General features: G+C 40.5%; 1 protein-coding gene across 16 annotated transcripts; it reads left to right on the top strand.

Moving 5' to 3' along the window:
• The first annotated feature begins 5,877 nt into the window (after window positions 1-5,877).
• INIP (INTS3 and NABP interacting protein) lies at window positions 5,878-23,266 on the top strand. 16 transcript variants are annotated; one of them, XM_078061619.1, is made up of 9 exons: window positions 5,878-6,041; window positions 6,126-6,337; window positions 7,185-7,267; window positions 13,658-13,797; window positions 15,568-15,611; window positions 18,425-18,565; window positions 18,837-18,939; window positions 21,318-21,408; window positions 22,520-23,266. In XM_078061619.1, exons 6-9 carry the CDS (start codon window positions 18,487-18,489, stop codon window positions 22,613-22,615), a joined length of 369 nt encoding a protein of 122 aa, XP_077917745.1. In that variant the 5' UTR covers window positions 5,878-6,041; window positions 6,126-6,337; window positions 7,185-7,267; window positions 13,658-13,797; window positions 15,568-15,611; window positions 18,425-18,486; the 3' UTR covers window positions 22,616-23,266. The 16 variants fall into 16 exon arrangements, with proteins under 16 accessions (XP_077917745.1, XP_077917744.1, XP_077917743.1 ...); XM_078061618.1 differs by having other exon boundaries at window positions 13,658-13,903; XM_078061617.1 differs by lacking the exon at window positions 18,425-18,565 and having other exon boundaries at window positions 6,275-6,337; window positions 13,658-13,777.
• The last annotated feature ends 87 nt before the right edge of the window (window positions 23,267-23,353 follow it).

Here is a 23,353-nt window from a genome sequence, read left to right as displayed (position 1 = left end):
CATAAGGGCAAAGCCCTCATAAATGGGATTAGTGCCCTTATAAAAGAGACCTCAGAGAGAACTTTACGCCCTACTGTTAGAGCTGGCAGTTAGTTAGGCTTTGATAGGATGCCTGGGGGAGTCATGGCCCATTATCAAGGAAGATAGAGACCTGTCTTGGCAGCATTCCAAAAACAAAGCCACAAGCCGCTGATCAAAGCAGATAGGCCCAAGATAAAGGAGGCCAGAGACCCTGACCAAGTAAGGGAGAAAAGGCACCAAACCCTGAGAAATCCCTTCCCCAAATAATAAATGCTCCACCCCTTGGTTAACAACTGTCCATAAAAGAGACCCAAACCCCTGGCGCAGCTTTCTCTTGAGCTCTCTGGATCTCACATTTTTAGAGTGTACTCCTTTCTTTTTTTTTTTTTTTTTTTTTTTTAAAGATTTATTTATTTACTTTAGAGAGAGAGAACAGGGGGAGGAGCCCTGACTTGGGGCTCAGTCCTAGGACCCTGAGATCATGACCTGAGCTGAAATCAAGAGTCAGACGCTTAACGGACTGAGCCACCCAGGCGTCCCATGACCTGAGCCTAAGACAGACGCTTAACGACTGAGCCACCCAGGTGCCCCAGGCGTCCCCTTTTTTAAAGATTTATTTATTTAAGAGTATACTCTCGCTCGGGGGGTGGGAGGGATGGGGTGGCTGGGTGATAGACACTGGGGAGGTTATGTGCTCTGGTAAGCGCTGTGAATTGTGCAAGACTGTTGAATCTCAGATCTGTACCTCTGAAACAAATAATGCAATATATGTTAAGGAAAAAAAAAAAAGAAGATAGCAGGAGGGGAAGAATGAAGGGGGGGAAATCGGAGGGGTAGACGAACCATGAGACGATGGACTCTGAGAAACAAACTGAGGGTTCTAGAGGGGAGGGGAATGGGAGGATGGGTCAGCCTGGTGATGGGTATTGAGGAGGGCACGTTCTGCATGGAGCACTGGGTGTTATGCACAAACAATGAATCATGGAACACTACATCTAAAACTAATGATGTAATGTATGGGGATTAACATAACAATAAAAATTTTTTTTAAAAAAGAGTATACTCTCGCTTTAATAAACTCTTCACTTGCACCGCTCAACCCGTGTCTGGTCTGTCCTCGAATGCTCTCTTGCAGGAGACCAAGAGCCTCCAGTGACATCTGGGGGATGCGCTGGGTGGAGGCCTCAGGGCCCAAGGGTCTCTCCAGTCCACTGGGCAACACTACTACCATATAAGGATACTGCAAAAAGACAGGTGTCTATGAATGAGAAAGCAGGCCCTCACCAGAGCCAGATCATGCTGCTGCCTTGATCTCGAACTTCCCAGCCTCCAGAACTGTGAGAAATAAAATTGTTCTTTAGAAGCCACCTAGTCTATGGTACTCTGTTATAGCAGCCCGAATGGACGAAGTCCCCACTGATCTTATCTCTCTGTATGCTTTGTAGTCCCTTCTGCGCTGTACCAGGGCTGTACCAGGGCCCGTCTGTGAGCAACAGTATATGGCAGAAGACATGGTATGTCACTCCTAAGATCGGGTAATGACACTGCGGCTTCTGTCTTGGTCACTCTCTCTCACTCTTGTATCGCGTGCTCCAGCTGTGAGTTGCCATGTCATGAGCAACCCTGTGGAAAGGCCTGCAGGTTGAGGAGCTGAAGCCTCTTGCCCTCAGCCACGTGAGTGAACTTGAGGCAGATCCTTTCATCCAGCTGAGCTTTCAAATGATTACAACCCCAGTTAGGATCTTGGCTGCAACCTTACGAAAGACCCTAAGCCAGAACCACCCAGACGTGCTGCCTACATTCCAGTCCATCAGAAACTGTAAGAGAATGTACATTTGTTGTTATAAATTGTCAAGTTTGGGGGCCCCTGGGTGGCTCAGTTGGTTAAGTGTCTGACTCTTTGTTTTGGCTCAGGTCATGATCTCAGGGTCCTGAGATCCAGCCCTGCACTGGGCTCTGTGCTCAGTGGGGAGTCTGCTTGGGATTCTGTCTCTCCCTTTCCCTCTGCTCCACCCCCCGCTCTCCTGCGCACGGGCTCTCTCTCCCTCTCACAAATAAATAAATAAATAAATCTCTTAAAAACTTGCCAAGTTTGGAGGTAATTTATTACATGCAATAGATAATTAATATGGCAATTGTCTCAAACTTCTACACACTTTATTTTAAAGGCTTTCTAGCTTAATGCATTTCCCATAAATATTTAATCACAAAATAGCAAAAGAGAGTTAAGGTAGCTCCAGTTGGAAAGTGGGAACTCTTCTCAACTCTCTACTTTGATATTAAAGGCCCATAATATTCATAATGCCTTCATAGACTGCTACCTGGCATTTCCTTATCAATTAACAGAGCCACAGGGCTGTCTTATGCATTCCTTTTGTCTTGGACTCTTCCCTAGTTGATGTGTAGGATCTGTGTATTTATCATCTGACCTATGACTGAATACCAAGGTGTGCAAGAAAATGCAGATCTTTCATAGTTGCCACAATCCCCGCCAGCCATCTCCAGAACTCCTTTCATCTTGTAAAACTGAAACTCTACAACCCATTAAACAACAACTCTCCATTCTCCCCTTCCCCCCAGCCCTTGGCAAACACCATTCTACTTTCTATGATTTTTGACTACTCTAAGTACCTCATATAAGTGGAATCTCACAGTATTTGCCCTCTGTGACTGGTTTATTTCACTTAGCATAATGTCCTCAAGGTTCATGCATGCTGTAGCATATGTCAGAATTACCTTCTATTTTAAGGCTGAATAATGTTATATTGTATGTTTATACCACATTTTGCTTATCCTTTCATTTGCCGATGGACAAGTGGGTTGCTTCCACCTCTTGGCTACTGTGAATAGTGCTGCTATGAATACAGGTGTGCGGATATGTCTTTGAGGCCCTGCTTTCAATAATTTTGTGAATACACCCAGAAGTGGAATTGCTAAATCATATGGTGATTCTATTTTTAATTTTTTGAGTAACCGTCATGTTGTTTTCCACAGTGGTTGTACTATTTTATATCCCCACCAACAGTGCACAAGGGTTCCAATTTCTCTGCCAACACTTATTATTTTATTTTGTTTTTTATAGTAGCCATCCAGTGGATGTGAAGTGGTTATTCATTTAATTTTTATTTCCTTTTTATAGATGACAGAACTGAAGCACTGAAAGGTTAAACAAGGGCTCACAGTCATTAAGTGTTAGAGCCAGGATTTGAATCCAAGTAAACTGATCCACTCTTAACCAAGATGTCAAAATTCTTGTGAGGCAGAAGTTCCAAAACTCTCAAGGAGAAGACAGAGGGGTTCAAGGGCTAACACCCACCAAGTAAAGGGCAAAACAATTAGGAGCAAGTTAAATTTATCTTTCTCCTGATAATATTCTCCCAATGCTTGGAGGCCGAACTTGCCAGGAAATTACAAAATATTGTTCTGGAAGTAGAACTCTTTTTTTTTTTTTTTCCTTTTCTCCATAAATGAGCTTCTTTCAGAATGTCCATTAGAACTTAGATTGCTAACAGACACATGAAAAATGCTCAACATCACTCATCATCAGGGAAATACAAATCAAAACTACAATGAGATATGGCCTTACACCTGTCAGAATGGCTAAAATTAACAACACAGGAAACAGCAGATGTTGGGAGGATGTGGAGAAAGGGGAACCCTCTTGCACTGTTGGGGGGAATGCAAACTGGTGCAGTCACTCTGGAAAACAGTATGGAGGTTCCTCAAAAAGTTAAAAATAGAACTACACTATGATCCAGGAATTGTACTACTAGGTATTTACCCAAAGGATACAAAAATACTGATTCAAAGGGACACATGCACCCTGATGTTTATAGCAACATTATCAACAAATAGCCAAATTACGGAAAGAGCCCAAATATCCATCGACTGATGAATGGATAAAGAAGTTGTGGTATACATACACAATGGAATATTACTCAGCTATTAAAAGGAATGAAATCTTGCCATTTGCAATAACATGGATGGAGCTAGAGGGTATTATGCTAAGCAAAATAAGTCAAAGAAAGACAAATACCATATGATTTCATTCATATGTGAAATTTAAGAAACAAAACAGATGAATATAGGGGGGAAAAAAAGATAGGCAAACCAGGAAACAGACTCTTAACTATAGAGAACAAACTGAGGGCTGCTGGAGGGAGGTGAGTGGGGGATGGTCTAAATGGGGGACGGGCATTAAGGAGTGCACTTGTGATGAGCACTGCGTGTTGTATGTAAGTGATGAATCACTAAATCCTACACCTGAAACTAATATTACACTGTATGTTAACTAACTGGGATTTAAATAAAAACTTAAAGAAACAAATCGGACTTAGACTGGAGCTTTCTTATACCCTGGTTTCTGTATTGTCTAGTCAGGCCACCTAACACCAAAAAAAAAAAAAAAAAATCATTAAGGTTTTGTCAGCCATATACATTCCAGCTGTCTTTTTATGACTAAAAAGGACTCAAAAATGCCCCCCATTTTTTGGTAAAGATTTTATTTTATTTTTTTTTTAAGTAATCTCTACATCCAACATGGGGCTTGAACTCACAACCCTGAGATCAAGAGTCCTGTGCTCTTCCAACTGAGCCAACCAGGCACCACAAGCTTCTTCTTCTTTTTTTTTTTTAATATTGATTGATTGTAATCTCCACACCCAACCTAGGGCTCCAACTCACAACCCCGTGATCAAGAGTCCTGTGTTCTTGCAACTGAGCCAGCCAGGCACCCCTCAAAAAGGCCTCTTAATTGAAAAGCGGCCCTGGCCCACTACCAGAATGCTCACGTATTACACTTTGTATCTGTATTAAAGATGCCAACAAGAGCTGGCCTCAAAGAAATGCCTTCCTCCAGAGCAAGAGACAATGCGTGAGATTTAAGAACGTGGGCCTTAGCATCTGGCAAACATTTACTCCTTTGAAACTCAGCTTGTTACTTGACATAAAGTAACCCAACATTTCTAAGTTTCATATATAAATATGTAAATATAAATCATATATAAATCAGGAAATGACAGGACCAGAACTCATGCACAAGAAGAACCTAGCGTGCAGAAGGCACTCAATAAATGCTTGATAGTGTTGCTACTTCAGTCCTAGATCCGTGCACAACAAAATTGTGCATTGTAAACATTTACCATTGAGCAAACACCGATTATTAAGAATGTATGTTCAAATTCTAGAAAATATGCGTAACGGTGGTTACCGACCACGGAACAGGTACACATCAATACATGGTGACCTTCCAATGTAAATATGTAGATTCGTTGCACTGGAATCATGCATCAAGTGAACCCACTAGGAGGGTCTTCGTGTTCTGAGATGTGGCACAGCCATTTCTTGAACAGATTATTGCACAGTAGCAAAAACTTCTGCATGTTTTGTGCTTTTCTTATGTATAATTATGCGAACTATAAAAAAAAAAATCCCTGGGATTTGTGGATGTGTGGGCGCACAACCTCAGATGGTTGTTGAATCTCGAAAGCCAGCCCAGCCTGTGAAGATTGGCCCTCCCCTCATCCCAGCCGAAGTGCAATCCTATCGTCGCAGGCCTGGCCGGGCTGGTGACTTTTCTCTGAACAGTGGTGGCCTTGAGAAAACGGCCACTCGCGGTGCTAGGGACCCAGCTGGTGTCAGGCCCACCCCTGCCCAGCCGAGCCAGCGGCAAGCGTCTCCGTGCCCCGCCTGGGCCCCGCCCACTCGGGCCCCGCCCCCAACAGCGCGGCCTGCATCTCCCATGAGCCTCTTCGGCTGCCACTCTTCGGAAAGGAAGTGGCCTTCTGCACCCGGGCAGCAGTTAAAAGACGGATCGCGGCGGGCAGCGGCTGCTGGGCGCCGGCGGGAGGCGGGACTTCCGCTCCTTCGGGTGTACGTCAGGCAGGAGGCGGAAGCGCAGCGGGGGCGGGAAGGTTGTAGAACCGCACGTTGGGCTCTGTTTGCAGGTCTCTAAGTGGTCGCGCCCCCTTTGAGAGAGCGATCCGAAGGCGAGGAGGGTCCTGGGCGCTTTCTTGGCCCTGGTAAGTAGGACCGCCTGACGGCGCCGGGGGAGGGAAGTGTGTGGCCCCGGCGCTCATCTGCTGCTGCTGTCTTTGTTGCCATAGGGTAGCGGCCTCCCCAGCTTCCTCACTTCCCTTTCTCTGGATGTTGTCGGCCGCAGCCGCCCAGCCTGCCCTCCACGCCCTCCAGCAAGGACCCTTTGAGACGCAGGTGCCGCCCTGTCTCATCCCTGCTTTATGTTTCCCTTCACTAGATGGCACTCTTTCCTCTCGTCCCAACCGGCTTGGCTCGCCCTGTGCTTCTGCCGCAGGAGCACGTAAGGATATTTTGTTCAAAACCAAAATCTGTTTGCCAGCCCTTATACTTTGCCCGGGTTCCTCTAAAGGCATCCCTCATCACGCCAATAGAATCAGTTCCTCTCTGCTTCCGGAGCACTGTTTGCGCCTTTTAAAGGCGTTTGTTAAACTTTTTAGTAAGGTTGTTTGAATGAGAGTATATTGTCCCGCTGGAACTGTGTGTTCCTTGAAGGGAGGAGTAGGGTCTTTGCTCATTTGCGATCTCCCAAAGGCCTAATACAAAACCCACAAAGTTGGAAACTAACAGCTCCAAGTATTCTTACAAGCTTTATGGGCTTGGGCACGGATCTCCCCATCTATAAAACGGTGATAAGTAAAAGAATTTCAAGCATCTTACGCAGTGTATGGTGCAGAGTATGTACTTGATAAATTCTAGGCGTGTTTTCCTTTTTCGCTTTCAGTATACACAGTAGTTGCTGGATATATTTTTTAAGTGAATCAAGAAGCACATAGAGAAGTGATTTTTTTTTTTCTGTCTAGCAGTGATCGTATTGATGCTATCAATTGGTTGATACATTTGGTAGTGTTTGGTAAATACAACGTAATGGTGTATATTAAAGACAGCAGTGCTAAATGTTGGTATCAACAGCTGCAAGAGTAAACATTTAACCTTAACGTTCTAATTAAATACTTGGGCTTGCAGAATTTAAATTTGTGATTTAAGTCTGTGCGCTTTTCAGATGTGTATTTCTGAAGCGATGGAAAAACAAAACATTTCATTGTAGGGAGGCTAGCTGTTCCTGACAGCTTTTAGTTTGTTACTAAAGTATGATGCATTTTATATATGTGTACACATATTTTTTACAGGTGACTGTAAAGTGCTGACCAGTTGCCACTGAGCATAGTTGAAACAAAATAGGAAGATATGGCAGCAAACCCTTCAGGACAAGGTAATGCATACTGGAACTTGTTATTAACTAGGAACTTTTTTCCCCCTTTGATAAACGTGTTTTAATAGAAAAGTTAGGATAGGGCAGTTACTGTAGTCAGAATAAAAAATGAATAGCAAAGTAAAAACCCTGTATTTGAAGTAAGTCCAACATTGTGTCAGATATATAACATTCTTAATAGCTATTAATGCTATGTTTTAACCTGTGTTAAGATTATTCACAACCAGGGGCGCGTCGGTGGCTCAGATGGTTAAGCATCTGCCTTCGACTCAGGTCATGATCCCAGGGTCCTAGGATTGAGCCCCGCATCAGGTTCCCTGCTCATCGGGGAGTCTGCTTCTCCCTTTTCTTCTGCCCCTCCACCCTGCTCGTGCTCTCTCTCTCTCTCTCGCTCTGCTCTCTCTCTCAAATAAATAAAATTCTTAAAAAAAAAAAAGATTGGGGACCCCCTCAGGTGGCTCAGTCAGTTAAGCATCTGCCTTCGGCTCAGGTCATGATCCCAGGGTCCTGGGATCGAGTCCCACATCAGGCTCTTTGCTCAGCTCAGAGCCTGCCTCTCCCTCTGCCCCTCCCCCCTGCTCGTGCGCGCTCATGCGCGCGCTCTCACTCTCACAAAATCTTAAAAATAATAAAATAAAATAAAAAGATTATTCACATTGTAAACCTTAGGCCCTCCTCTGACATCTGTGTTCTCTTCTATTTGAAATCAGAACCACTTTTAAAGAGGTTATATTGTCACCAGGCAATATCCATGCCTTTATCTTCATTTGCTCTAGAAACTTTCATACACATTACCTCTGTTTAGAAGCTCTCTAAAGCAAATCAGGTCAGACACATCCTAGAGAAGTTTTTATTTAAAAGTAAGCTTTAAGATGGGGCGCCTGGGTGGCTCAGTCGTTAAGCGTCTGCCTTCGGCTCAGGTCATGATCCCAGGGTCCTGGGATCGAGCCCCGCATCAGGCTCCCTGCTCGGCGGGAAGCCTGCTTCTCCCTCTCCCATTCCTCCTGCTTGTGTTCCCTCTCTCGCTGTGTCTCTCTCTGTCAAATAAATAAATAAAATCTTTAAAAAAAAAAAAAATAAATAAAAGTAAGCTTTAAGAAATAAAATTTAATCTCAAGAAAGTATTAAATCCCACTTTGTAAGTTATGTCCTGTTTCAAAACTTGAAGCAAACCTCTATTTCCTTTCCCTGTCAGCTCTAAACTCTTGTTTGACCCATATTTTTTTGTTACTTAACTCTGTTCTGATTTTTTTTTACCTTGGTTTTATCTTAACTTAAACCTCATATAAATGTAATCATAGAGTGTGTACTTGTTTGTGTCCAGCTTCTTTCACTCACTACACTGTGAGTTTCACCCATGTTGTGCCATATATCCATAGCTCCTTCTGTTTCTTGTGGAGTAGTGTTCTAGTGTATGTATTTACCACCATTTTTTAAAAATTCATTCTCCCATTCAGGAGCTTTGGGGTCGTCTCAGTTTTGGCCATTGTCAATACAGCTGCTTTGAATATTAGTTTATAAGTCTTTTTGTAGATATTTGGATTCATAGCTGAGTATATTGTTAACATTTTGAAAAGCTGCCAAACCTTTTCCCAAACTGGCTGTACCAATTTACATTCCCTCTGGCAACGTGTGAAAATTCTGGGTGCTCTATATATAGTGTTATAGGTCGTCTTAATTTTAGCCATTTTAGTGGTAAAGTGACATCTCATTGTATTAACTTGCATTTCCCTGATGACAAATGTTGAGCTCTTTTTTTGTACCTACTGGCCATTGTAAATCTTTTTTCTTTTTTTACTTGTTTAAGTCTTCTGCTCATTTTTTAAAAAATTGGTTTATTTTTATCATTAAGTTTTTTTTAGAGTCTAGATACAGGTCCTTTGTCACTGCTAATTGCATCATCTGGGTCATCTTGGAGTTGGTTTCTGTTGACTGCATTTTTTTTTTTTTTGAGTGCGGGTCACCTTTTTTTGCTATACTTCGTGATTGGATATTATGACTAATATATTGTGGAGACTCTGGATTCTTTTGTATTGCTCTGAAATGTGATTTTTTTCTACCAAGTGCAAGCCTTCAACTCAACTCAAACTGCAAACTCTTGTCTTCCTTTTGTTGGGCAGTAGCTGAAATCTCTGCTCAGTCTTTTCAGCTTCCAACTGCTGCTTTATTGCTGGACCCCCTGGCAGGAAGCAGAAACATTGGGTGGATTGTATAGGCATGTTTGGGGCTTTACTCCTGCCTTTCCCTCTGGGGTTTCTCCCCTCGTTTTCTGGCTACTCTGCAAGCCTGAACTGTCCTCTGATAACTCAAAGCCAGTAAGGTGAGGCTGTCCCAACTGTTTGTGGATTGAACAAAAGGTCACAAATTCCTGAATCTCTGGTTGCAGTTTCTGCCTGATTTTGGTCAGTCTCTAGTGCCTTCAAATAATGAATTTTTAATCTTTTGTCCAGAATTTATACTTATACTGTGGCAGGGTTCCGTCTAACCAAACTACTCTGCTACTACTGGAAGTTGGAAGTCTGCTGTTTTCATTATATATAAATCTATTTTAGTATATTAATTGCATTTAGGGCACACGAAAGGTTGCATGAGTTTTATGGAAGTGTAGTATTGTAAACAGCTAGCTATGCTGACAGGTGTAACTAGCTCATACCGTTCTGTTCTCTCAAATAACCATGTGTGATTTGTGTGCTCTGTGGATTAATCACAGGTCAACATTCGCTTCTGACCTTTGATCTTTTCTTTTCATCAGGTTATCAGATGAAAAATAATTTAATTTGAACCAAAATGAAAACAGAGAGACATCTATTTTGGAAGGAAAATATGCTGCTAAAAATCACACAATGCAGTCCAGATGAAAATAAATTTTAAGTTATCTGTTCTAATAGCACAATAATTGAGATTTACAATTTGCTGGTTATTTATGTATTTTTTTAGCATTTGCAATAAAACGCAATCATTTTTAGGGTTGCGTTTGATTGATCCAGAATCATGTCTGCTGTGAAACATCCTTCTAATCTAAATAGAAGTGAATTTAGATGAGCCTTTGGCCTCTGTTGTTCTTTTGTCAGTGATTTTGTTGGTGTCCTGAGCTGGTATTAGGCACCAGCAGAGGGAGTCCATATCATGCTCTATAGACGCCCAGTGAAAATTTTAAAATTCTCATCTATTTGGATCTATTGCATTTTACTTTCTATATTAAATTATTTCTGTACTCTTTATATGTATAGGAACTACTTAATACAGAGATTGAATGCCAAGTGCCATAATTATCTTACAATGATTGCTGAAAGAACCATGACTTTAAAAAAAGTCCTGATCTGTACATTGCCATTTGTTAATGTCTCTGGTGTAGGAGACAGAATCCTGTGGTATTCGCTGAGCCCTCTAGCAGATCTAGCAGTCTGTCATACTGTGCTAGCAATCAGGACTGCTAAATTTCATAAGCTCTTGGCACACAGTCACTGAAGTCTCCTCCTTACCATCCATTGTATTATGGAACATTTGGTTGGTTCTTAATAACTACCTGATTGATAAGTAACATTTTGAGAATTTTAATATGTAGAGGCAGATTCTCAAATTGGAATTTGGCCAACAGACTATGTAAAAGAATCTTTCATTATTCGTAAATATCAAGGTCCTATGATCGTGTGGTGGCACCTGATTTCAGACACACAGAAACCTAGTGAAATACTGAGTAAGAAATGTGAATTATTTTTTTTGATTCTTTCATTTTCTAGTTATCTTAAAGTGTTTATAGTAATAACTATAAGCCCTGCAGATCAGGTGGTGGGAACTTTTGACTTGGGGGCCATTCTGGATGCTCTTAGCTGTGATTTCAGGGTGCTTTGTAGGAGTGGGGTGGCATAGCTCTTGGGAGGTATCTTGCTTGGCCTCAGGCCCAAATACAAGTCTTACTCCAAACTATCTATGGTCCAGAAGAAAAGCAAGGTATGCTACCTCTCAATTAACATGTAAATTAAATGTAAATTAAAATTTACGCTGATGTGTAAAAATAATTTAAAATTCTTGTGTTTGTACTTTTTTAAAGAGGAGAGTGTGGATGCAATTTGTGGTAGGTTTTTAAAGCTAGATTTCTTTTTGTCTCATTTTTAGCTGCAAAGGCAGAATACAGTATTTTTCTGATGTGCTAGGAATGATCTGTAGGCCCCAGGTTGAAATAGGAATTAAACTGAGTTGAGGCAGAATATGTCGTAAAGGAGCTTCAGATCTTGTGTATAGTTAGGAGAGAGCTTGAGATTCCCAGGCCCATTCAGACTGGCCTGGGAGGCCTGTCATGCAAGTGTAACCTAGAAAGCTGCATGCTGATCAGTTGTATTCTTTGTAATGAAACACTATTCACTGAAAGTGAATTGGCAGAATAGGGCTGAGAAGAATCTAGTGATGTGAACTAACTAATGCAGAATGGTAGAGAATGACAGTAAGAGTATTAAGCAACTACCATGTGGCGTGCTGCATGCTAGGTGTCTTCTACTTTCTGTACCTCCTATAACCACCCTTCGAAGCTGTTACTGTTGTCTCTTCTGGTCCTGTCTAGTGAGATAATTTCCCAATATTAAATAGTAACTGGTAGTAGTGATATGAGAAGTCAGATTGCTTCTCTACCCCAGTACCCTGTTCATTGTTTTTCCATACTGCACTTTAGCCGAGGGATTAGAACATTCTAATTAAGAAAATTCTAATTCTAAGAAAAAAATTGGGAGCTCTAGAATAGGGGCAAAAGACTTCTTATTCTTAATCTTTGTATCTCTTCTGCATCTGTTACTAAGCAGAAAATCCTTGCAATGAAATGGGCCTGGGAGTTTATCTGTAAGAGGAAAAATGAGTGATGAGGAAAGGTCGGTTCAAGCAGAAGATAACTCATCTTCTTAGTTAGCCAGTCCTGAAGAAGGGAAACCTCAAATGGGTAGAGAAAGTGGCAGTAGATTACAAGGAGTAAGTCCTTGACGGAGAGAGAACTTGAAAACAGGGAGGTCACCTGAGCAGATATTAGGGTTCATTCCTTTCCTTTGATATGTATTTTCAGTAAAGTCCAAAAGGTAGCTAAGAGTTGAATAATTTCTAAGATTTTATTTATTTATTTATTTATTTGAGAGAGAGCACGAGCAGAGGGGCAGAGGGGCAGAGGGAGAGGGAGTACGCGGGGCTTGATCCCAGGACCCTGAGATCATGACCTGAGCCGAAGGCAGATGCTTAACCGACTGAGCCACCTAGGTGCCCTGAGTTGAATAATTTTTCAATCTCTCCAGATACAAGAAGTGTTTGCCATTAACTAGATACCGAAAAAACTAATTGGTACTAATCAACTCACGTTAACTTAATAATGTTATATGCTTTTATTCTGCTAAGACTTAGACATCAAGCAGTCTCCTCTGGATGAGGTTTAAGCTTTAACCACTGAATACATATATCATTGGGGAACGTGGTAGGCAAAATGATCCCCTCCCCACACCCACCACCAAAGATGCCCACCTCATAATCCCCAGAACCTGTGACTATGTTACCTTCTCTGGCAAAAAGAACTTTGCACATGTGATTCAGGTTAAGGGCCTTGAGATGGGAAGATTATCCTGGATTATCCAGGTGGGCCCATTTTAATCTAGTGAGTCCTGAAAAGTAGCACATTTGTTCCGTAGCTATGGTCAGAGAGAGAAATGATGATAGAAGAAGGGTCAGAGAGATACAGTGTTGCTGGTTTTGAAGGCAGAGGAAGGGTACCATGATCCAAGGAACTCAGGCAGCTTCTAGAAACTGGAAAAGGCAAGGAAACAGATTGTTCACCAGAGGCTCCAGGAAGAAATGCAGCCCTTGATTTTAGCCCAGTAAGACCACTGAACTACAGAATTGTAAGATGATAGATTTGTGTTGTTTTAAGAGACTAAGTTTGTAGTAATTTGTTACAGCAGCAATAGAACAATAGAAATAATTCACCATTTAATTATATGAGCCCAAAATCTAGGAGCCATCCATGACACCTTCTTTGTCATTCCTTACTTAATCTTTACTCTGTCAGTGTCCTGTTGATTTAACTTCCTAAATAGCTCTTGGATATGTTCCTATCTTTCCATTTCCCTGGCCCGTAACAACTTTTGCCATCTCTAGCTCGTTCTACTGTCATAGTCTCCTGTTTCTTCTTGTCTAGTCTGTTCTCAACACTGCAGCTACAGTGCTCTTGTTACAGGGGAAAGTGTTATTTTCCCCCGACCCCTAATGAGCTTATTTGTCCTTTAGATTTCAGTTCAGGCATTACTTTCTCTGGAAGCCTTCACTGCTCCCCCTATTCCCAGCCTAGGTCAAGTTTATTCAACATTGATTCCCACAGTAATGGATTGTTATAAATGCTTATAGAATTTTCTTTCTTTATTTCAGACTACTCATCTTAGATTCTAAGTATACATTCATTGCTGTAATTATTTGATCATCTCTATCCTCACTGGACTGTTTGAGAACCATGAGAGCTAGAATCATGTCCAGCTTTGGCTCATCATTGTATCCTTAGAACCTCTCTAGTGCGTGTATATGATGAATACACAATAAATATATGTTGATTCAGTAAATAACTTAAAACATGTTAAACTAATGGTGCCACAGTGACTTTCCTTTAATACTGAACAGGTACCTTAAGTATGATATGTTGATTTAATGTATAGTTGTAAAGAATATATAGCCTGTAGGATAACCACTTGAAAGGATTTGAGTAATATTTTAGAGTAATTTTCATTCTTTAGCTTTAGATTTTTTTTCCAATAAAAAGAATTCCAGTTAGTGCTTATTTAAGTGTGATAGAGCTATTCATGTAAAGTGATTATCAGCTGTTAGGTTTTAAATGCAATTTGATGTGATGCCAGTTCCTTCGGAATGTTTTTAGTGACAAAAAAAAATGTGTGGGAGTTATATGTTTCTATGAATGGATGTAGAAATGAAAATATATATGATTGTGAATGGAGATAGGGTTATAGTTCTAAAAGTAGAAGTAGTTTAGAGTGTGCTGCCTTATTCTAAGATAATTTTATTAGGAAAAAGGTTAATTATAAAGGAATATTAAGTACTATACATGAGATATATCTTTAACACTCTCATGCTTCTGAGAATGTAAAAGTTACATGTAACTATGATATGTGTAAAAGAATGTAAAAATCAAATGTTAAATTATGGCAAGAGATAGGTGAATGTTTAAAAAAAAAACAACTCGCGTAGTGAGTGTAATAAAACAGTTAAATGTTATATATTGATGTCCTAGTTAGAGTTCGTTTGTATAAACCCTGAAGGTGGGAGAATCTTACTATAGAACATTGTACTTCGTATAACCAGATAGATTACCTAGTTTGTGCCTTAAGTTTCAAATTTGAAATAAGCTATTATTATCTCCTAAGTGCTATCTGTTGACTTTTATATACTTTTATAATGTAAATGTTTTGTGCAAAATAGACATGTAAAATAATACTGTATTATTTTTTAAAAAATCAAGAAGGAAGCTTAGGTTTCAGGAACATTAGACAAGATCAGAAAATAAAAGCCTAAAAGATCTGACCATACCCTTTCTCTGGAAAGTAGCTTTTGTGGCTCTCAGCTGCCTGCAGATACACATTAATATCTAGAATATTATGCAAAAGATAATTTTGCTTGGTTATACTGTGGAAAAGGAGTTGAGAAGGGAGGTTATTTTAGCAGACATTTGGGACATAAAATTCACTGGACTCGGTGATTGGTTAGCTGTGGGTAGTAAGAGGGAGGGGTTATAAGGATAAAACTCGGAGTTCTGGGTGGGAGTATGGGGCACTAAATGAGATACAGAGATAGGCATCATCCCATCTTTACTAGGGAGGGAAGGCTATGGGCTAGCCCACTCTGGTGACCCCTTGTTTAAATACTTTAATGAGTTCTTTAAAGTCCAAGGGGATCTCTGCATGGAGAAAAATACTCATCATTGCTCATAATTTAATTAATGGTGTATTAAGCCTACACTCATCTAATAAAGTAACTTCTAAAATAAAAAATTTTAAACATTTAGAATTGATTATAAACTTATTTTGTTAAATTCTCTATAATAGTTTAAATTAGAATTATAAATAATATGACTATGTAATACTTCACTTTGTAATGATTGCAAAACTTAATACACTTAAATCTATTTTAAAATATTAATCCATGGGTTTAATTAATTAACTTACTCTTTCTGTACTTGTTTTTTTTATTTCTTCCTGGGGATATAATAATCTTCCCAGATTCTTATTTCTGTACTTTCCCAGGATTATAGTAATCTTTCTATACCTTCCTAGGGTTACAGTAATCTTACCACTACCAAAACAAAACAAAATTTCAGGTAAGTCAAGATTTAGTGTTTTTTGATAAGTTTGATTCTCAGCCAAACCGCAAGATTTGGTTATGCCTTTAAAGATAATTTAAAAGCTGTGTTGTTGTGTACTGGGTCCCTTCTATCATTAAACTTTACCTGTGAGTTAATGGGATTTTTTAAGCTCACGCTTGTCTCATAGATTTTTAATTTCTTGCAGCCTGGAGTTAGTCCCTAAATGAAATACTTCCGTGTTCTGTTTTCGTTATGAATTGCCCTTTGCTGGTAGCTTTACTGCCAGGATTTAATGCATTTCATCTCCCAAGAGGTCAGGGATCATTAGGTCTTAAAAGTTAGCTCTCTTTAGGAATTTCACTAACTCATCCAGTTAGAACTCACAGTTTCTGCTTGGTCCTTGTGTGACATGGGTGCTCATCACCACTGGGGCTCCTGTTAAATGGTGTGTGTGTGTGAGAGAGAGAGAGAGCTAGAGAACCTGTGCTGAATCCACCTCTCTTGTTCTTGGTCCCAAACATGCTTTTTCTGGAACTATTTGGCTTAGCCCCAGTTCCCTGTATCTACCCCTTCCTCCGTGTACCTAAACAAAAAAGTATGCAGCTATACTTTATAAACAGACATATACTTAATAGGAGAAACAAATCCCTAAATGTTAACACTAACCTAATTATTAACTGTGATTATTACAACTGACCTAATTATTAATTATAATAATTATTTTCACCCTTCTTTACAACTATATTTTTATGTATTTTAACTTTCCCTTTTGTATCTTATTATGGAGTCATGGCTTATCATAGATTTAATTTGTTCCATTTAGCTATAGTTATTATTCTCTTTTTAATGTTCCAATTGTGACAGCCTGGCTAACCTCAAATGCACTTCTTTATTCTTTTTTTTTTAAGTATTTTATTTATTTATTTGATAGTGAGAGAGAGAGAGAGCATAAATGGGGGGGAGGGGCAGAGGGAGAGGGAGAAGCAGACTCCCCACTAAGCAGGGAGCCCAATATGGGGCTTGATCCCAGGACCCCGAGATCATTACCTGAGCCAAAAGCAGACGCTTAACCGACTGAGCCACCCAGGCGCCTGGCTTCTTTGTTCTTTCAGCACTACCCTGGATGTTTAAAAGAAAAAAAACTTCTTGCTTTCTGACAACAAGATGTTCCAGGCACATCTTGATTTTTTTTTTCTTGCCCTAAGACATGCAACTAGTACTCTTCCTAGAACTCTGGTTCCTTTTCACAGAGGACAGACATTTAAAATAATATAGGTAAGCTTAAACACATTGAAGAACATTGAAAAGCTCAGTTGTGCTTGTATTTATCTGAACATTATTGATCAAATTATCTTCATATAGTCTTTTTAATGCTTTGTACATACAGTTTCTATGTATATACAATTTCTTTACTGATAGTGACCCTAAAATATTATTTGTGAACAAATTAATCTTGAGAGAAATGGATATTTCCATAAACAGCACACCAGTACTTTTGAGTGTGGTTATTTATTTTGCTCATCACATAATTTAGACACTATTGATTTTTTTTTAAAGATTTTATTTATTTATTTGTCAGAGAGAGAGAGACAGAGCACACAAGCATGAGGAGTGGCAGGCAAAGGGAGAAGCAGTCTCCCCACGAGCAAGGAGCCCGATGCGGGACTCCATCCCAGGACCCTGGGATCATGACCTGAGCTGAAGGCAGATGCTTAACTGACTGAGCCACCCAGGTGTCCCACCACTATCAGATTTTTTTTTTTAAAGAATTTATTTATTTATTTGACAGAGAGAGACACAGCGAGAGAGGGAACACAAGCTGGGGAGTGGGAGAGGGAGAAGCAGGCTTCCCGCCAAGCAGGGAGCCTGATGTGGGGCTCGATCCCAGGACCCTGAGATCATGACCTGAGCTGAAGGCAGACGCTTAACCGACTGAGCCACCCAGGCGCCCCCACTATCAGATTTTATATCTACAGTATCTCTAAATTCCTACAAAGATGGAACTACATAATTATCTTCTAAGGATGCATTAGCCTCTTCTGAGAAGTGGAAAAAAGCCTTGTCCTATAGTTAGAAATACACCTAATGGTGTAACTTGCTTTTTATATATGCATCTTCATATATACAAATGGGAGAGTGCTACTTTCCCTTGGAAAGCATTCTTCACTTTACAGAGAACTCACTTTGGGCTTTGTTTTCTAGCCTTTTATCTTTCCATTTGTTTTTTTTTAAATTAGGGATCAAACTCAAATGCCCACAGGCATATAAACAAGTCTGATAAGGACTGTAATAAGCTAGAGAGTGCCCAGTGTCTTTTTAATGTGATGAAACAGTGATGATTATTTCTTCATTCTAGTTAATTTTTACCATGGGGATATCCATATCCCTTGTTGCCAGTGCTTGAGATGTTTCAAGAGAAGCAAGAAATCTGAGGATTTTGTTTACATTCTCTCAGTGTTTACATGTTGGCATTTAACTCAGATTTTAATTAATTAATTTCAGAGAGAGCACGGGGAGGGGGGGCCAGAGGGAGAGAATCTCAAGCAGACTCCCCACTGAGTGTGATGTTGAAAATGTGAGGCTCGATCTCATGACCCTGAGATCATGACCTGAGCCGAAATCAAAAGGATTCTTAACCAACTGAGCCATCCAGGTGCCCCTAATTCAGATTATAAAACCTAGTTGGGTTGCTGCTTCTGGGCCAGGACTTTGCATCCTCTGCTCTAGATCTTATAAAATTTGAAGATCAAAATCAGGCCCAGTATTAAGTAGTTGATGAAGGACACTTATTTTTGTGCCCCATCTGTTATGCTCCATTTCTTTCTCAGAATTGCTGTGTAGTCCGTTGCAGTTCTTTGACTTGTTCCTTGAAAGACTGTGTCACTTCTGAATGAAAGCAGTTGACAACGAAAAAGAAATATTGTTTGGATCTGAGCATGTCTGTTGCTGTTTTCCTCCTGAAAACCTTGGTGATTACAGTTCTTTAAAACTAAGTCTTCAAAATCCTCAGTCAGTATTCTGCTTTGCATCCATCCATGGGCTGTGCTGGTAAAGTCGCTGGGAAGCGGTAGGAAAACGGTGTAACCATCTAGGGGAACTATTCACTAGTGGGTTCGTTATCTTGTTAGAGAATAGAATTTGCTTGCTGGGTTTTTAGATGGCCTGGGTCTATAAAAATAGCTCTAAAATGTTTTTATTTTTCTCTCTCTCTGTCTCTCTTCCCCCCACCCCCTTTTTTAGGTTTTCAAAACAAAAACAGGGTTGCAATCTTGGCAGAACTGGACAAAGAGAAAAGAAAATTACTAATGCAGAACCAGTCTTCAACTAATCATCCTGGAGCGAGGTATTGAAGAATAATGTGGTTTTCATATTCAGTGATATAAAAAAGATCTTGGACAAAATACCTCAAGTTGGTTGGCAGACGTTTGTCTCTGTAACATTGCAATTTACATGTTTTGTTTCTTTAAGTTAGATTTGAAAAAAATTAGACGAAGTGATTAGATCTTAAATATTCTAATTCTAATTAGAATATTTAATGGTCCCCAGAGCCTACTTTTAAAAAAAGAAAAGGGTTTTGTGTGGTTTTTGTTTGTTGCTGAAATTATTGTCAGCGTCCCCCCTTTTAAGCATTCTGCAAAGCAGGTAAAATGGAGGTGGCTTCATCTTTATTGTGTTCAGTTTCTGCCTTCTTCCATCGCATTTAGCCACCGCCCTGGCCTTGCCCCCTCTTTCAGCCAGACCTCCTGAAAGTGCTGTCTGTCCTCACCTTCACTTTCTCACTCACTGACTCCTCAGCACACTCCAATCTCACTTGAGAGCCACTCTCCCCTTCCTAAGAATAGGTGCTTGCCTCGGTCACCTGCAGCCTCATGGTGGTAGCTAAATCGGGTGGGCCGAGGGCCTTCTCTTATTAGACGTTTTAGTGTTGTTTGACACCACTGATCACTCTGTCCTTCGTGAAATACTCTCTTTCCTTGGCTTCCACCGGCTCTGTGCCACACGGTCTTGGTTTCTTTTGCAGACGCGTCTCCGCTGCCTGTGTCGTGAATGTCCGTGCCCTTCAGAGTCCGGTCCTACAGCCAGTTTCCTGTCCTCACACAGCTTTTCAATGGGCAGTTGCCTCCACTTCCACAGCCTGTTATTTATGTGCCGATAAGTTTTATCTCGTCTTTTCTCCCAAGTCCCAAATTACCTCTTGGGTAGCTCCATCCTGATGTCCCTTAGGCATTTCAAACTTAGTGTGTCCCAAGCTGAACTCCTCTTCTCTTCCCGTGCTCTCACTCACCACTTACTATCCTTGGGTTCCTTGTCTTGGCGAATGGCACCGATCTACTAGTCCTCAGTCAGAAGTGTGGACTTCATCTATTATTTCCTTTCATGTCCGTCTCCAAGCAGATGCCATCCTCTTATGTGTATGCTTTGAAACATGTCTCCGATCTGCCTATTTTTCTTCATGGCTACTGATGCCACCCTCGTCCTGGCCACTCCCATTTTGATAGCTGCTTCCTCACTGAATTTCCTGTAGTCTTCAGTCCTCCTGAATATATTTATCAGTTGTGTCGGTTAGGATGTTTTAGTCTGGAAGTAACAGAAAACCAAGAAAATTGGCATACACGCTAGGATGTATGTTTCCCAGGAGTGTGAAGAGCCGGTGGTTCCGGAGTGGCTTCATGTAGTGGCCAGTGGGGTGAGCCGTGCTCCAGCCTCCCTCCAGCCTTCCTTTCTGCCTTTCTCTGTGGGCCAGCAGCTCCCTAATGTTCCAGATAGGACTGCCATAGTCTCAGCCTCACCCCACACTGAGCCAGCTATAGAGGCCAAAGCCAGAAAGGTTCCTGTCCTACGTTTCTCTTGTAAGAGTGCGGAGAATGTTCTCAGAAGCCTCCCAGCAGACTGCCCGTCAAGCCTAGCTGCCCAGAATTGTGTATCTTTCTCTTGCTTAAACTAGAAACCAACAAAGGGAATGGGAATGGCATTGTCTTAAACCGATCAGAGTTCATCCCCTGAGGGATGAGCCTGGCCAGCCCTGAAGCATGGTACCACCAATACTTGAATGAAGTTTGGATTCCATTAGCAAGGAAATAGGGAGATAAACAGTTGTCAAGGAGGTGACCAGCACAGTCTGCCTAGCGTGGTCTTTCTGAGCCCTCATGTGGTACTTGTGATCATGTCACTCCTCTGCTTTATTAAACTCTCTGGGAATCTCTCTTTACTGTGAGGATAAGATCTACATTTCTTAATTTATTTCACAGGGTACCTGCCTTTCTCTCCCCCCCTGTCATTTTCTGCCAACCCACTTCACCCCTTTCCAACCCTGACCTCCAGTCCTATCAAGCTCCTAATTTCTTCAGACATGCCAAGGTCTTTATCCCTGGGCTTTCCGCACGCTGTACTTCTTGCTTGAAACATTCAGTGCTTCTGTTTTCATCATAAATGTAACATTATGATAGACTGGAGTACCTCAAATCAGTTTGAAAGTAGGGGACCATAGATCATCCAAAAAATAATAAAAAATAGAGGTAATTTGAAGCCCCAGTAAAATAACGTAAGCTTTCTTCATATAAATTAATAGAAACCGTGGGAGAAGGAAAAAAAGACTTATTCTGGGAGGCCTTTTTTTTTTTTTTTAAATCCCTATAAAGAATATATAATGAAAAATGCGATTCAGAAGTAAGGAAGTTTCTTCTACCTTAAACAGCCAAATAACTAAGATTCCCATTTTAGCATTGCACTCTCGAGACCCTCTCTTAATAAGGACTTCCGGGATCATGCTGAGCAGCAGCATATTGCAGCCCAACAAAAGGCGGCTTTGCAGGTGAGCAAAGTAGAAGTGACACTCGGGTCTCTGGAGAGTTCCCGGGTCTTGGAGGCCAGCACAGTTCCTAGTTTGTATTTCAGTGGAGCAGTATCAATAAAAACGTTCCACACATAACTGCAATGGTTTTCTGATGTTCAGTCATCATGCCTAGAGGATTTGAAGGACCCATACAGCAGTAATGAAAGTATCCTTTATGGTTTGACACGGTCATCATTGAGTCGGGACTGTCCTTGGCAAGGGATTGCTTGCGTACAAGGATATTTGGATGGACAGAATGATCTTAAAAGCTGAACCGGCTAGTTTAATAGTACATACATATATTTTTTCAAATTTGTCATGCTGTTACACTCCTTGATAATCTTACTGGTTTACTGTTGTTTGGATTCTCTTTTTAATAGTCAGCATACCTGTTGCACAGGAAATGATAATCCATCAGTTTAAAAAATACTGTTCTTCATAGTAATAAACAGTTTTAGTATCACAGTGATCTTGGATTGTTTAACTGACATTCCCAGAGACCTTGAATAAGCCATCATTACCTATGCTGTTAAACCTTTGAATCTCAGAATTGGAAGAGGCATAAAAGATCATCTCACATAAGGCAACCTAAAAACAGTCTTCCTTTCTCTAGTGACAGAGGGAGGTCGCTGGTGGTTTTCTGTTACTTACATTTCAACATTCTCTACAAAATGTTGGGATCTTAATCACCAGTAATCAGCTCCCTTGCCCACCCCACTCCCTTCCCAACTACTGCCCTTCTTTCTCAAGCTCCTGCTTTGTTGATCAAAGGCAGATTTTGGGGGTCTTTGTTGCAAGTTTCCCCACTCCAGGGAACAAAGTAATTCATGTCTTTGACTCATTATTGACTTTAGAGAATCACAGAGGACAGAGTGGGTCTGACAAATGAGTGCCTGGTGCAGCTTGTTAATATAAATTCTTTATTACTGTCCATCTCCTGTGTATTTAAACAAAATTAGCAGCAGAACTGATTTTTAAAATAAATTTGGTCTTAAACACTCAGATAGGATAAGTAATTTTAATGCCTTGGTTGAAAAATTGTGATTTCTAATAGCTTAATTGCCTTTTGCTTTTTTTAACTCTTCCCTAGCACGCACATGCACACTCATCTGGATACTTCATAACTCAAGACTCTGCTTTTGGGAATCTTATTCTTCCCGTCTTACCTCGCCTTGACCCAGAATGAAGAAAAGATTTGTAACAAAAGTGACTGGAATATCAGATGCCAAAGCTACTATCATTTAGTGCTTTACAAACTGTGACTTTCAGAATTTTGGTGAACTTTTATACTTTCATTGCTTCTTTAAAAGAAAGGCATGTGTACATCAGAGCAGAAAAGGAGGGTCTCCGGGAGGATGAGAGTTTTGGGAGCTGTATTATCTGAGGAACTGATGATGCTACTTGTGACTGTTTTGGAACACAGTTTGATTTTTTGAACCCAAATCAGAATTGAATGGTCACATAAATTCACCCCTACCCCCACCTCCCCAACTAGGTGGATTGAGTATATCATTGTCCACAGTAGACTCTCACGAACCATTTATAGTACTTAACTTTAAAGAAATGAGGGTGCTTTTAAAAACGTGAACCAATAGGCTTAAATAAGTTACATTCATATTTGCTGTTTGTAGAATTGCTATCAGTGTACCTTTTGTGTTTATAGTCAACTTGTCATCCTGAAATACTCTTTAACTCATAACCAACTCCCTTATTCTCCATTTTCAAAGAAAATCTAAGACTAAGTTACCAGTCTTAAACATCTTTTATAAACCTATGCTACTATAAATTATGTGACTAAATGCAATTAAAAACAATGATAAGAAATGTGATTTTAAAATTTGTACATGTTCTTATTATTTAGTGTTACTACACATGTGGTGTGCCCACGTTTTATTTATCTAATTAAAAACAGATGCAAGTTGAG

The sequence above is a fragment of the Halichoerus grypus genome, chromosome 14, assembly GCF_964656455.1.
Source record: "Halichoerus grypus chromosome 14, mHalGry1.hap1.1, whole genome shotgun sequence".
Taxonomy (NCBI): Eukaryota; Metazoa; Chordata; class Mammalia; order Carnivora; family Phocidae; genus Halichoerus; species Halichoerus grypus.
The sequence above is the reverse complement of the archived record's forward strand: the minus strand, read 5'-3'. Positions and strand labels throughout refer to the sequence as shown.

What these genes read in the sequence shown, in the direction of transcription:
- INIP (XM_036122002.2), top strand. Translation starts at nt 13,740, where the DNA reads ATGAGAGCTAGAATCATGTCCAGCTTTGGCTCATCATT. An exon ending in TCCAGCTTTGGCTCATCATT is followed by an intron (nt 13,778 to 15,567) that starts GTATCCTTAGAA and finishes ATACCTTCCTAG; the next exon opens with GGTTACAGTAATCTTACCAC. An exon ending in AAAACAAAACAAAATTTCAG is followed by an intron (nt 15,612 to 18,836) that starts GTAAGTCAAGAT and finishes CCCCTTTTTTAG; the next exon opens with GTTTTCAAAACAAAAACAGG.